This window comes from Cyprinus carpio, chromosome B5, assembly GCF_018340385.1.
Source record: "Cyprinus carpio isolate SPL01 chromosome B5, ASM1834038v1, whole genome shotgun sequence".
Taxonomy (NCBI): domain Eukaryota; kingdom Metazoa; phylum Chordata; class Actinopteri; order Cypriniformes; family Cyprinidae; genus Cyprinus; species Cyprinus carpio.
In genome coordinates, this window is record NC_056601.1 from 10,932,679 (window position 1) to 10,946,092 (window position 13,414).

Here is a 13,414-nt window from a genome sequence, read left to right on the forward strand (position 1 = left end):
TACTCGGGACCCACTGCTCTGCACATTTTGTTTGTCTCCCTTATTTATCGCACATGATTCAGATCATCAGCTCATTAGGAGAGAGATCCATGAACTGAACAGAGTGTGTCAGATTCAGAAACATTTAAAGTGTGCAGAGCAGTGGGTCCCGAGGCCTGGAGTTGAGAACCACTGTACTATATTGTAGGCTACCATCATTTTAGCCCTGAAAAAACAGCAAAGATCAGAGTTGAACCATTAATAATCCTGAATAGTTATTTAGTGCATGTTTGTAAAATCTTGCGTAAGAATCTCACTGCCCCACACTTTTGTGGCCAATTAACCTTCAGAACAGAATCAAGCACAGTACCCTTTGAACTGCACGTTGGTCACGGACACCCCGTGCACATAAACTGTTTCTGCTGACAGTTCTGCACATCGATCAATGATTAGTCACTACAACTATGTTATATTTGGGCTTTAGGTAAACAGATGAATGAATGTTGCAAAATTCTCTGTAGAATAGAATAGCTATAGTCAGTGATTTTATCATCCATTAATTTTATTAGTTATTTGTAAGCACAGATCTTATATCTAGTAGATGCAATTTGTTGCATAAAGTAGATTTACATTGCAAAATGTTAATCAATTAATCACAGATCAAATAAGCTATACTAATACAATCATCTTCATTGTTTTGAAGAGACTGTTCCCCTGCACTCAGGGTGAAATCTGTGATAAACTCAATGGACTTTGGCCAGGCCCTCACCTGCATTCACTACATGTGCAAAAACCACTCCTCCCTTCTAACTCTATCTGCAATTGGCTAAATTACCATCACTCCCCCTTTAAACCCAGTCATATATCTACACTTAATTCTAATACATCCTTTCCGACAGGAATCAACAGGAACTCACGCTTTAGCAGTCAGTCATCATGTCAGACAGAGGTGCATTTGATACTAATGTGGTGACCCTCACCAGGTTTGTCTTAGAAGAGGGCAGAAAAGCCAAAGGAACGGGCGAGCTTACAACCCTTCTCAACTCCATGTGCACGGCCATCAAAGCCATTTCCACTGCAGTCAGAAAAGCTGGCATTGCCAATCTGTGAGTATCTGCTAATGCATCTTTACCTCCATTTTAATATTGTTGTTTTGAGACCGTTTCGGTAATTTTTGCTTCTTATAGTATAAAAAGTGAGGAGACTTTTCTCTATTTATTGGTAATGAATGTGCAGCCACACTATCACTTTCCAGACTTTACAATGTGCTTTAGTGTCCTGTTGATTAGAAACTTTTCAATAGTTTAAACTTGCATTTCCATCTGTGCAAAAAGCTTTTTCTGATGCATCGTTTTTTGCACATTTTAACATATATATTTACTATTTGCCAGTGTACTGTTGTAGCATCTGCTCATTTCAGCTACTTTGCAAATAAACACTGCAGACAGAAGGAACGATTAGACCTTGTCTCTTGTTGAAATAGGAGGCAAAGGTCGACACTTTCCTAAGTTATCAACACTGTGAAGAAAGCATATTATAGACCACATAATTCTCCATGAATAATCTTTTTCTTTTTCACAGCTATGGAATTGCCGGGAGCACAAATGTTACAGGTGACCAGGTGAAAAAGTTGGATGTCCTATCTAATGATCTTGTTATAAACATGATTAAATCCTCCTTCACATCCTGTGTTTTGGTGTCTGAAGAAAACGATCACGCCATCATTATAGAACCAGAGAAAAGGGTAAGTGTGTGCATCACTGGATTTGTTGTTGTTTTAACCTGAAAAAATCCCTTGATTAATTAAAGTAAAAGTAAATGATGTTGTAATGGTATTTCTGTACAGGCCAGTAAACTATCTGACTTTTTTGTCCAGGGAAAATATGTGGTTTGCTTTGACCCTCTGGATGGCTCTTCAAACATTGACTGCTTAGCTTCTATTGGAACCATTTTTGCAGTCTACAGAAAGGTAGCCTACTGTACAGGCTTTCATATCATTTGCAGTACAAACATATCTCTTTACAGTCATCTAAAGACTAATGAAATGCTTTTGTTTGTGCACATGATCTCCAGGAAACTGATGATGAACCCTCAGAGAAGGATGCCTTGAGGAGTGGCAGAGACATTGTGGCAGCAGGGTATGCTCTTTATGGCAGTGCTACCATGCTGGTTCTCTCCACAGGCCAGGGTGTCAACTGCTTCATGCTTGATCCTGTAAGTCTGAATTAGGTTACATACTTCATGTCCTATTTAACTTTAAATAGTTGAATTACCTCTTCATCTTTGTGTATTCTTTCCTCCTCCATCATTAGGCCATTGGTGAGTTTATACTTGTAGACCGGGATGTGAAGATTAAGAAGAAGGGAAAGATCTACAGTCTGAATGAAGGCTACGCAGCACATTTTTACCCAGATGTGACAGAATATCTGAAAAAGAAGAAATTCCCAGAGGTAAGAGGCTCCAGATTTTGATAATATGTCACTGAGCTACAGAAACATCTTACTATCTGTTTAATAACCATTAAGGTTACTATAATGGTAGAGTCAGATCTTAACTGTAAGACTTAACATACCCTATTGTTCAAAATATTGGGGTCATTTAAAAAAAATAATGTTTTTTGAAAGAAGTCTCTCATTCCTCACCAACGCTGCAATTATTTGGCCAAAAAAAAAAAAAGATACAGGAGAAACAATAATATTGTTAAATGTTATTACAACTTAAATATGGTGAAAAATTTAAAAATGCTGTTTTTTTAATATAAATTTTGAAATTTTTAATTATTCCTGTGATAGCTGAATTTTTCAGCAGCCTTTACTGAAATCTTCAGTGTCACATAATCCTACAAAAATCATTAATATGCTCATTTGCTGCTCAAGAAACATTTTTATTATCGTCAGATTTTGAAAACTTAATTTTGTTGTGCTGCTTAATATTTCTGTGTAATCTGTGATACATTCTCTGATAAATTGAAAGTTCAAAAGAACAGCATTTGTCTGAAATAGAAATATTCTTTAACATGTCTTTATTGTATCTTTCAATCAATTTAAAAATATTAATTTATTTTAAAAAATGTATTGACCTCAAACGTTTGAATGATAGCATAGTTAGTTTTGATAACATTATTTCTGAAGGGTGAAAAGTACTCAGTTCAAGTTAAATGTAATAAAAAAAAAAAAAAACATTTTTACTTTCACTCAAGTATGGTTACATATTTTGACTTAAGTAAAATTTTGACTTAATGAAATAATTTCTCTCTTCTAAATGTGCAGTAGAACATTGTAGAGAAAATATGTAAAATTCAGCTCAGTGAATAGTTTTAGTGATCATAATTAGCCTTTTCCACTGACAGTAAATATAACATTCCCACTCTGACCTGCAGGATGGTAGTTCACCCTATGGAGGACGCTATGTGGGCTCAATGGTAGCTGATGTGCACAGGACTCTGGTCTATGGTGGAATTTTCCTGTATCCTGCTAATATAAAGAGCCCCAAGGGCAAGGTGAGGAGAAACAGTTTAAAATTGATTTTAAAGTGGTGTATTTATAGCAACAATCTCACTGGTTTCATGTTTCTTCCTGGGCTCCAGCTGAGGCTGTTGTATGAGTGCAACCCCATGGCCTTCATCATGGAGCAAGCCGGCGGTATGGCAACAACAGGAGCCATGAATGTTCTAGACATCAAACCTGACTCAATCCACCAGAGGGTTCCTGTAGTGCTGGGCTCCCCTGATGATGTACAGGAGTATATCTCCATCTTTAAGAAACACTCGAAATGAGATGCAACCAGATGAGCATCTATGGTCATCTACTACAACCACCGCCATCCCACTGAACCTCAAAAACAAATAAGCGAAACTTAAGGACGTCATGAAACATCCATTATCTGTAGTAGAGGATACAAGAAGTTTCTATTTTAAGTTTCATTATCTCAAATGTTTCTTCTGTGTAATAGTTTGTACACTAATGCATCCTAGTTATGTAATTCATAATATATAGAAATTATAAATATATAATCCAAATGTTATACATTTGACAGTGTCTGATATTAAGCCCCATAAACGCTTCTGTTCACATTGAAAATAAAATCAGTACTGTTTGGTTGTGTCCATATTTAACATCATTTGATGAACAGAAATCACTGAAATGCATGGTGACCAACTACAGATGTAGTTCTGCTTCCCACCAAGATGTTTCTTAGACCAGCAGCACTTAAAAGGAAACTGACAACTGCAGTTTAAAGAAAATGATGTTGTTGCCAAAGGCCTGTTGTAGCCCTCCTTGTTGGCTTAGTATTACTGTAATTACCTTTACAGGCAAAACAGTGTTGTTATTTTTAACTAAAACTTAAACTTTTAAATATCATTTTTGATAACTGAAAAAAAATCTGAAATGAAATGTAAATATAGGAAACAATAAACGTAAAAATGTAAATAATAAAAACATTTAAGCTGAAGAACTACAACTAATAAAACTAAAGATTAAATAAAAATTCTAAATTGCTATAGTAAATGCTACAAAATAAATAAATAAATGCTGCAAATAAATCAGAGTCAGCGCTAATCCTATTTTATAGGAAGATATTTGTCTCCATCTAATGGTGTGATGCTCTAACAACTGTGGAAAAGTGGGTTAAACTGTAGTGACGTCAGACGCAAAAGAGCGTCGCTGTATTTTCCTCGTCATCGATCGCAGGTGTCTCTACCGGCCATCTGGAAGGAGTTACAGTACGTACTTAGGTAACATCTCTATTTGTTCGCAATCATCCACAAAATATTTTTTTCGTGTTGTAATCTGGCGTTGACAGGCTATCTAATGTATTTTGTGTGTATACACATCTTTAAGCTAGCTAGTCATGTTTTCTGTGGGTAAGATTGCATCTTGTCGCCGGGAGAATGTTTGTTATTTTGACACAACAGTAACGTTAACTAATTTACAGAACTGGATCGATTAGTTTGTGTGACGCGAAAAGAAAACCTCCATCCGGTGGCAACTTCTGGCCACTCAAGTCATGCATTTAACGAATAATAGTGTCCTAAGTCTTAAGTCTGTCTCTAAAACCCGGGCTTTGCGTCCTGTAGTGCTGGTTCACAAAACTGAGGTTTTCGTTTGTGGTATTTTTAAATAATACACAGTCAATAAAATAGACAGCTGCATGCAGGTCTTTGTGCTTGGTTTTCTCAATCCTCTTAGCAGCAAAGTCACATCAATGTCAGTGGTCCACATGCTCTCTCAATCTGTCATGAACTCTAACGACTGTACTTTTCCCTGGGTTTCACACTAATAATGTTGTTTAGCTGTTTAACCATAAAACACACACAAAACACAAATAAATAATCATTCTAATCATCCACAACAGATATTGAACAGGCTGGAAAAAAGATCAGCAGCTACTTTAGGTTGTTTTGATTAGTTCAGCAGACTACAGTAAAACATAACATGTATTAAGAATGGTTAATAATTATTATTAAGTTGTTTTGGGATAAATATTAATCTTTTTGTTGGATTATGTCTGTTGGCTAACTGCAAAGATTAAAGCACAACATGTTTCCCACTTGAGGATGTATGGCTGTTATGTAAAGGGAAAATAAGTGAACAATAAATCAGATAAGTTATTTTACATGTTAGATTTTTTTAAATTTGATCGCATGGAGATGTAAGGATTAGTTCAACCAAAAATGAAAATTTGCTGGAAAATGACACACCCTCAGGCCTTTCTTCATCATAACAGATTTGGAGAAATTTAGCATTACATCACTTTCTCACGAATGGATCCTCTGCAGTGAATGGGTGCCGCAAGAATGAGAGTTTGAAACAGCTGATAAAAACATTATAACTATCCACAAGACTCCAGTACATTAATTAACATCTTGTGAAATGAAAAGCTGTGTGTTTGTAAGAAATAAATCATATCAAATCAGATAATGTGTTTTACTTTCAAGACAACTTAACTGGAGAAAGTACTCGTGTTTTAGCTGAAAGCAATGGTTTGAGGTTAAAATGTCTTAAAGGTGAATTATCTATTACAAACATGCAACTTTTTTCTTCACAAGATGTTAATTGATGGACTGGAGTTGTGTGGATTACTTGTAGATTATTGTAGTGTTTTTTTAGTTGCTGTTTGGACTCTCATTCTGATGGCACCCATTCATTGCAGAGGAGAATCCAGTGTTGAGTAAGAATGCTTAATTTCTGCAAATCTGATCAGATGAAGAAACAAACTCATCTAGCCTACATCTTGAATGGATTGAGGGTGGGGTTAATAGGTTAACATATTTTGATGAACATATTTCTTTTTTGTTCAGAATGACATTGGGAGCAGTTGCCTCTGTGATCCTCGCCATAGGAGGAGCCGCAGTGTTTTCTGCTCTTCATAAGATTGAAGAAGGACATGTGGGCGTTTACTACAGGTCAGTTGCTTAAAATTTTCCAATAATCTGCTTCCAGAACCAAGCAGACGCTGCAGTGCATGCTACTTCGTACTATAGATGTGTGCTTCATTTCTCTCAGAGGTGGAGCTCTGCTGACCACCACCAGTGGCCCTGGATTTCATCTGATGCTGCCGTTAATTACTACATTCAAGTCCGTACAGGTAAATGACAGACTTTATATGTATAATTTAACTTCATAGTTTTCTTTTTCTTATTGCATCCTTTCTCTTTTTGTAAAGACAACCCTACAAACAGATGAAGTAAAGAATGTTCCATGCGGCACAAGGTGAGGTAAATTGTTCATATATCGTATCTTCTATAAAGTGCAGTCACAATAGACTTTGTGTTCCATTCAAATGCATGCAAAATTAGGGTGAGAGCCACATTAGCGTATAGACATTCGGTTTCCTCTATTGCTGCATACCGAATTCAAGTTTGGTGAACTCTTACCTGCATTTCTGTCTAGCCAACATCATTTATATGTTTTTTTGCAATGTTTAAAGCCTGTACACTTTACAACTTTGTGTAAGAACATAATTTATGAGCAGACACTTGAGAGTTTGATCTAGAATTGATAGAGTTGAGGCCAAGACATTTAAACCTGGCTCAGAACATTTGACAAATCTGTTCCATCCTCCTTTCCTTCTTATTTTCTCTCATCTCTCCACTGATCTATACAAATAAAATTGGCATAAGTCCAGAAAAACTGGTTATAAATAAATCCTAGAGTTTTTCAGATTGTTACTGTAAACAGTTGTAAACAATGAAATGATAATATTTGATGATTATGTGTACTAAATGTGGGTAAATGTGTTATTATATGTGTACGCTACTATTCAGAAGTTTGGGTTCAGTAAGATTTCTGATGTTTTTGAAAGAAGTCTCTTACCGAGGCTGCTTTTATTTGATCAACATTACAGTACAAATAGGAATATTGTGAAATATTATTGAAATTTAAGTTGTTCAAGAATATTTTCTTCTTATAACAGCTGGAAATTGAGTGCAAACTACAATACATTCATACATTCTTTTCATAAAACAGATTGTCAGTCTTGTATTATATATCATCTCAGACACATGCTGTTTTTAGAGAGACCCTGTGTGAGATTTCCTTTATCGCTTTTGCTTTCAGGAGTAGATTTTCACACTCATTCATATATATCAACATGTTTTTTGCTTTGCAGTGGAGGTGTAATGATCTACTTTGATTGCATTGAGGTGGTAAACTATCTTGTTCCCTCAGCAGGTAAAATTACTGTTTTTGTATTTTCACACTCATTCATTTTGTAATGTTGATGTTTTGTAAAGGCTGTTGTTAGGGATAAACATTTCCCTGGGCCCTGTAATGTGGGAGGGCCCTCTAAGAGCCTCTTTGGCATAGCCTACTCTCCAATAAATGTTTTATCCCACTCCCCATGAATTTTAGCGACGACCCAGACCATTTATTTTATGTGCCCTATTCATCTCTCTCTTAACATCATTGTCTACTCTGCTGCAGTTTATGGCACTGTAAGAAACTTCACTGCCGACTACGACAAAGCTCTGATTTTCAACAAGGTACACCATGAGCTGAATCAGTTCTGTAGTGTGCACACACTTCAGGAGGTCTATATAGGTCTATTCGGTAAGTGATGGGCTTTAATATTTTAACCATTTTATGCATATTTGTCCCTGCTAAAATGTAAAGACATTGATTAACAAGGAAAGTTTAGGAATCAGAAAATAATTCCTTCAAATAACTCCTTTTAGTAATTAATTTGAATTTGTAGAAATACATTTTGAGAATTTTTCAGAGTGAGACCATAATAGCATTAGATTTCGTCCATGAATGCAGTAGTCAATAGTCAAAGCCCTCTAGTGGTAATGTGGAGATGCTCGACATGTTGTTAGTGGCATGAGCTTCTCAAGTGCTTTTTATATGCAGTTGTGTGATGAGAAAGCAAAAAGTTAGGTGTGTCATTTCTTTGTACACCTGTTGTTCTTTAAGTGTCCTGTTGTTTATTAGATCAAATAGATGAGAATCTTAAGCTCACGTTGCAGCAGGATCTAACCAGCATGGCCCCCGGACTCATCATTCAGGTGGGACTCAACTTAGATTTCTATTCTATTCTATTCTCTGTTCCATTCCACTGAGTTACATTCTTGTCAGCATTCTGTTTTCTGCACGGTTTATACGTAAAAAATTATTTCAAATTCAGGAAACCATTAGACCTAAGATACGATGCAGCATATAAGCTCTTTGTGTATTTGTGCATGTTTTCTTTCTTTATTTAGCTTTGGTTTGGCAGATTTCCTTCAACCAAATCCCTTTGGCGCCGGGCCAAATTTTCACAGATTCAAGCAGACTCTTAAAACAGCCTTCCCCATAATCAGCCGCGCAGGCAGTACATTTCCATTGTTCTGGAAGCACTAAAAATATGCAAGTCATCTGCTCTTTTAGATGACACTCAGATCATCAGTAAACTGATTCATGCTTCCTGGTAGCCTTAATTCTGTAAGCTCTTGTGCCTAATTTGTCATTCACATTATGCAAGTTGAGCTGATTCACATGAGAAGTATTTGACCGTATTCACGTAATTTCCACTGAGATCATTGCTTATGGTGGTTTTGTGTGCTCCTGTGTCCTGTTCTTTTAACTCCTTTCCCAAGGTTCCTCCAGCAAAAAAAAAAAAAAAAAGATATGTTGCGTAACAAGGTCTTTGTGTGGGAAGATTGCTCTGCCCTTTTAAAGTCAAAGATCTAATTAGATTTTTGTTTATTAGCAAAAGCAATGTTTGTGTCTATCTGTCTTTAACTCTTTTCTCTTTCCTTTATCTTTCTTCTCTTCCTCTCCCTCCTAAGCAGGCGGTCCGTGTCACCAAGCCAAACATTCCAGAAAGCATTCGCAGGAACTATGAACTAATGTGGGTTTATGAGAACTTCTTGCATGTTGTGTGTCATAGCTGTTAATGATATGATTTTGCTACAAGGGTCAAAAATTTACTTAACACCTCCAAGCAATCAGTGGACTGGGTAATAAATGTTTCTTATTGGCCATGGTTTACATATTTTGTCTCTACGACCAAAATTTTTTTTCTTGCATATTAGTATACTACATAAAATTAGCTTTGAGGAATAATAATAACACATTTGTCCAAATAATTGGAAAACAATAGTTAAATGCGGTTAACGATATCATAGAAAACATGAGTTTGTATTTTCTGCATTTGTGTATTTTTGTGTGTTTGAATCACTTGCCACTTCCATTAGTTAGAGTAAATGTATTATGTTGCAGTTCCTAATAAAGATACCAGCCAACTGCCAAGTAGCATTGTACTCACATATGGTTCATGCTGAATCTTCATTTTGGAACCTGGTTAGAGCTTACATACTTGTCATTCTATTACTGTACAACTGTATTTTGGTGTTAAATGAGAAAATTGTCAGTCCTTAAAATAATCTGTCCCTGCTCTCTTTGTGTGTGTTTGTGTGTGTCTTTCTCTTAGGGAGAGTGAGAGAACAAAGTTACTGATAGCAGCTCAGACTCAGAAGGTTGTAGAGAAAGAAGCAGAGACTGAGAGGAAAAAGGCTGTCATAGGTAAACAAAGATGGTTTTCTTAGTATTCAGAGTGATGAGCTGGTTTGTTCTTGTGGGTTGGATTTGGATGAAGTTGTAGTTCATATAAAAGTAAAAGAAGGTGGTTTTTTTTTAATGTGTACAGAGGCAGAGAAGGTGGCTCAGGTGGCTGAAATAAAATTTGGACAGAAAGTTATGGAAAAAGAAACAGAGAAAAAGATCTCAGAAATTGAAGGTAGGTGAATGTGTTTTCATGTGCCCTCTGAAATCCTAGACAGCAGTGTAGGAAAATGAAAACAGCCTTGATTAAACATATGGGCTATTTGGGCACTGAACTTATCAAAATATAAAATTATGGTCAAAATTAACAGTAAATGTTTGGAAGTAATTACACCATAGCATTATATTCAGTACCTGGTTCATAAATAAAATATAATCTCATACAAAAGTCATTCACAACCATTCAAAAGTTTGGGTGAAGTAGATTTTTTTTAAAGAAATAAATACTGATATTCAGTAATTTATCTAATAAAAAGTGACAGTGAAGACATTTATAAAGTTACAAAAAGATTCTGTAGAAATAAATGCTGTGGTTTCTGTTGTGTTGATTTTGCTTTCCCATTTGTCTCACTGATTTTATAGACAGTGCTTTCCTTGCTAGGCAGAAAGCAAAAGCAGATGCAGAGTTTTACACCGCACAGAGAGCAGCAGAGGCCAATAAAGTAAGCTTCTAAAATTGCACCCCATCAATACTGTTCTCATTGTTTAGTGAATCTCTTCTCTTCTCTTCTCTTCTCTTCTCTTCTCTTCTCTTCTCTTCTCTTCTCTTCTCTTCTCTTCTCTTCTCTTCTCTTCTTGTGTCGTCTCGTCTCGTCTCGTCTCGTCTCTTCTCTTCTCTTCTCTTCTCTTCTCGCAGCTAAAGCTGACCCCTGAATATCTCCAGCTGATGAAATTTAAGGCAATAGCAGCTAATAGTAAGATTTACTTTGGAAGTGAGATCCCTCATATGTTCATGGACTCGGGACCAGGAAGCTCCTCTTCAGCTGCCTCCAAAGCCATAGACGCCCTCTCAGAGGGCAAACTGGACTTGGAATGATGAGAGAAGTTGTGTTGTAGCACTGAGGATAAATTAACAGGTAATAAAAGAGACTGATGGCAAGTCATTAGACTGCATTGGTACAGTCAGTGTAGCTGAAACCACTTCAGTAAAGTAACACGGTGCTGTATCAGTGGAACCGAAACACTATACCCGCAACTATTTCCTGGTGAGTTGATCACAAGCCAGTGGTGGTTAACCAGAGTATTATACTTTAAAGTAGAACAGTGTGTGGGAATGTGAATTTGAATGTGAGATTAGAACCCAGCTAAATAAATGTAGTTTGTGCATGATTTAAATGTTTTAAGATACATCAAGTTTGTAAACTAAAGAAACATTCATTTTTTTTACGCTGAGGAATTTGAATGATGTACTTTCAAGATATCTTAGTGTCTTGAAGGCTTTTATACCTCAGGGATTCTTTTATTGGGTTTACAGCATTAAAAACAGAATATGGACTAGATTAGAAGTGTTCTTAATATTATTGCCATTTGATTTTTTACTGACTCAGCCGACTGTCCTTTTTTTTCCCATCAGTCAGTTAAAATTATAATCATTTGGCAACAACATTAAGAACACTATCCTAGAACACTATCAAGCTGTCAAAGTAATGAGAAAATCTGGAGTGGAATGAAGTGTTGATTCTGCTTGACGTTGTTAGTCATACAGTGGTGAAAATATTTATTTGATCCCCTGCTGATTTTGTAAGTTTGCCCACTTACAAAGAAATAAAGGGGCTGTAATTTTTATGGTAGGTATATTTTAACATATAGAGACAGAATACCAACCAAAAAATCCAGGAAAAAACACATTATATAAAGATAAGAAATTGATTTGCATTTCAGTGAGTGAAATAAGTATTTGTTCGCCAAGTAAAACATCACTTAGTACTTGGCACATTAGTTATTGTTGGTTAGTTATTGGTTAAGATGTTTTTTTTGGTTGGTCACCAGGTTTGCACACATCTCAGGAGGGATTTTGATCCACTCCTCTTTACAAATCCTCTCTAAATCCTTAAGGTTTCTTTGGCTGTCATTTGGCAACTCGAAGTTTCAGCTCCCTCCACAGATTTTCTTTAGGATTGAGGTCTGAAGACTGGCTAGGCCCCTCCATGACCTTAAAGGGATACTCCACCCCCAAATGAAAATTTTGTCATTAATCACTTAGTCCTATGTCGTTCCAAACCCGTAAAAGCTCTGTTCATCTTTAGAACACAATTTAAGACATTTTATACACAGAAGAGCATACACAGCTTACAGTGATATGGACAGACACAGAGAAGACCGTTGACAAAGGAATTATTGAATAACGTCGTTATTTTTATTTTCTTCGCTTACAAAAAGTGTTCGCGTCGCTTCATATAACCCAGATTGCACGTCTGATGGCAGATGGAGTATTCTGAAGATGACTTTCATACCTTTTCTGGACCTTGACACTGTTATTTATTTGGCAGTCTTTGGGACAGTCTCAAGCCTCCCGGTTTTCATTCAAAATATGTTAAATTGTGTTCATTTGGAATGACATGGGGGTAAGTGATTAATGACAAAATTTTCATTTTGGGGTGGAGTGTCCCTTTAATGTGCTTCTTCTTGAGCCACTCCTTTTTTGCCTTGGCGGTATGCTTTGTGTCATTGTCATGCTGGAAGACCCATCCATGACCCATCTTCAGTGTTCTGGCTCAGGGAAGGAGGTTCTCGTCCAAGATTTTACAGCACATGGCCCCGTCCATTTACTCCTCAATGCGGTGAGGTCGTCCTGTTCCCTTAGCAGAAAAACAGCCCCTAAAGCATAATGTTTCCACCTCCGTACTTGACTGTAGGGATTGTGTTTTTGGGGTTATAGTCAGCATTTCTCTCCCTCCAAACAGGGCTAGTCGAGTTAATGCCAACGAACTCAATTTTGGTCTCATCTGACCAAAGCACTTTTTCCCAAGCCTTCTCTGAATCATTAAGATGTTCTTTGGCAAACTTTAAACGGGCCTGTACATGTGCTTTCTTAAGCAGAGGGACTTTGCGGGTGCGGCAGGATTTCAGTCCATTGCGGTTGTAGTGTGTTACCAGTGTTTTGCTTGGTGACCGTGGTCCCAACTGCCTTAAGATCATTAACAAGCTCCTCCTGTGTAGTTCAGGGCTGATCCCTCACCTTTCTCATGATCATCCTTACCCCATGAGGCAAGATCTTGCACAGAGCTCCTAGTCTCAGCCTCAGACATCATGCCCACGGACCGTTGGCTAAACGTCTGATGCATATGGGACACAAAAGTGGAAACACTTCAGGAGTGTCAAAGTCATCATCGGATTAGTTGAATCTTACAGGATTTCTGCAAGACGCGTGTGTCGCTTTCTTTAACGTGACA

The 13,414-nt window shown here is 36.9% G+C and overlaps 2 protein-coding genes across 4 annotated transcripts; both read left to right on the top strand.

Moving 5' to 3' along the window:
• The first annotated feature begins 840 nt into the window (after nucleotides 1-840).
• On the top strand, nucleotides 841-4,084 carry LOC109056567 (fructose-1,6-bisphosphatase 1-like). The gene is made up of 7 exons (XM_042724279.1): nucleotides 841-1,085; nucleotides 1,561-1,723; nucleotides 1,856-1,948; nucleotides 2,053-2,193; nucleotides 2,292-2,429; nucleotides 3,359-3,478; nucleotides 3,566-4,084. The coding sequence occupies exons 1-7, from the start codon at nucleotides 916-918 to the stop codon at nucleotides 3,752-3,754; spliced, it is 1,014 nt and encodes a 337-aa protein (XP_042580213.1). The 5' UTR covers nucleotides 841-915; the 3' UTR covers nucleotides 3,755-4,084.
• A 151-nt stretch (nucleotides 4,085-4,235) lies between these two features.
• On the top strand, nucleotides 4,236-11,408 carry LOC109056549 (erlin-2). 3 transcript variants are annotated; one of them, XM_042724280.1, is made up of 12 exons: nucleotides 4,236-4,714; nucleotides 6,281-6,385; nucleotides 6,486-6,567; nucleotides 6,646-6,692; nucleotides 7,591-7,652; nucleotides 7,905-8,030; nucleotides 8,412-8,485; nucleotides 9,251-9,309; nucleotides 9,892-9,983; nucleotides 10,108-10,197; nucleotides 10,605-10,684; nucleotides 10,879-11,408. In XM_042724280.1, exons 2-12 carry the CDS (start codon nucleotides 6,282-6,284, stop codon nucleotides 11,056-11,058), a joined length of 996 nt encoding a protein of 331 aa, XP_042580214.1. In that variant the 5' UTR covers nucleotides 4,236-4,714; nucleotide 6,281; the 3' UTR covers nucleotides 11,059-11,408. The 3 variants fall into 3 exon arrangements, with proteins under 3 accessions (XP_042580214.1, XP_018929287.2, XP_042580215.1); XM_019073742.2 differs by having other exon boundaries at nucleotides 4,236-4,702; XM_042724281.1 differs by having other exon boundaries at nucleotides 10,624-10,684; nucleotides 10,879-11,020.
• The last annotated feature ends 2,006 nt before the right edge of the window (nucleotides 11,409-13,414 follow it).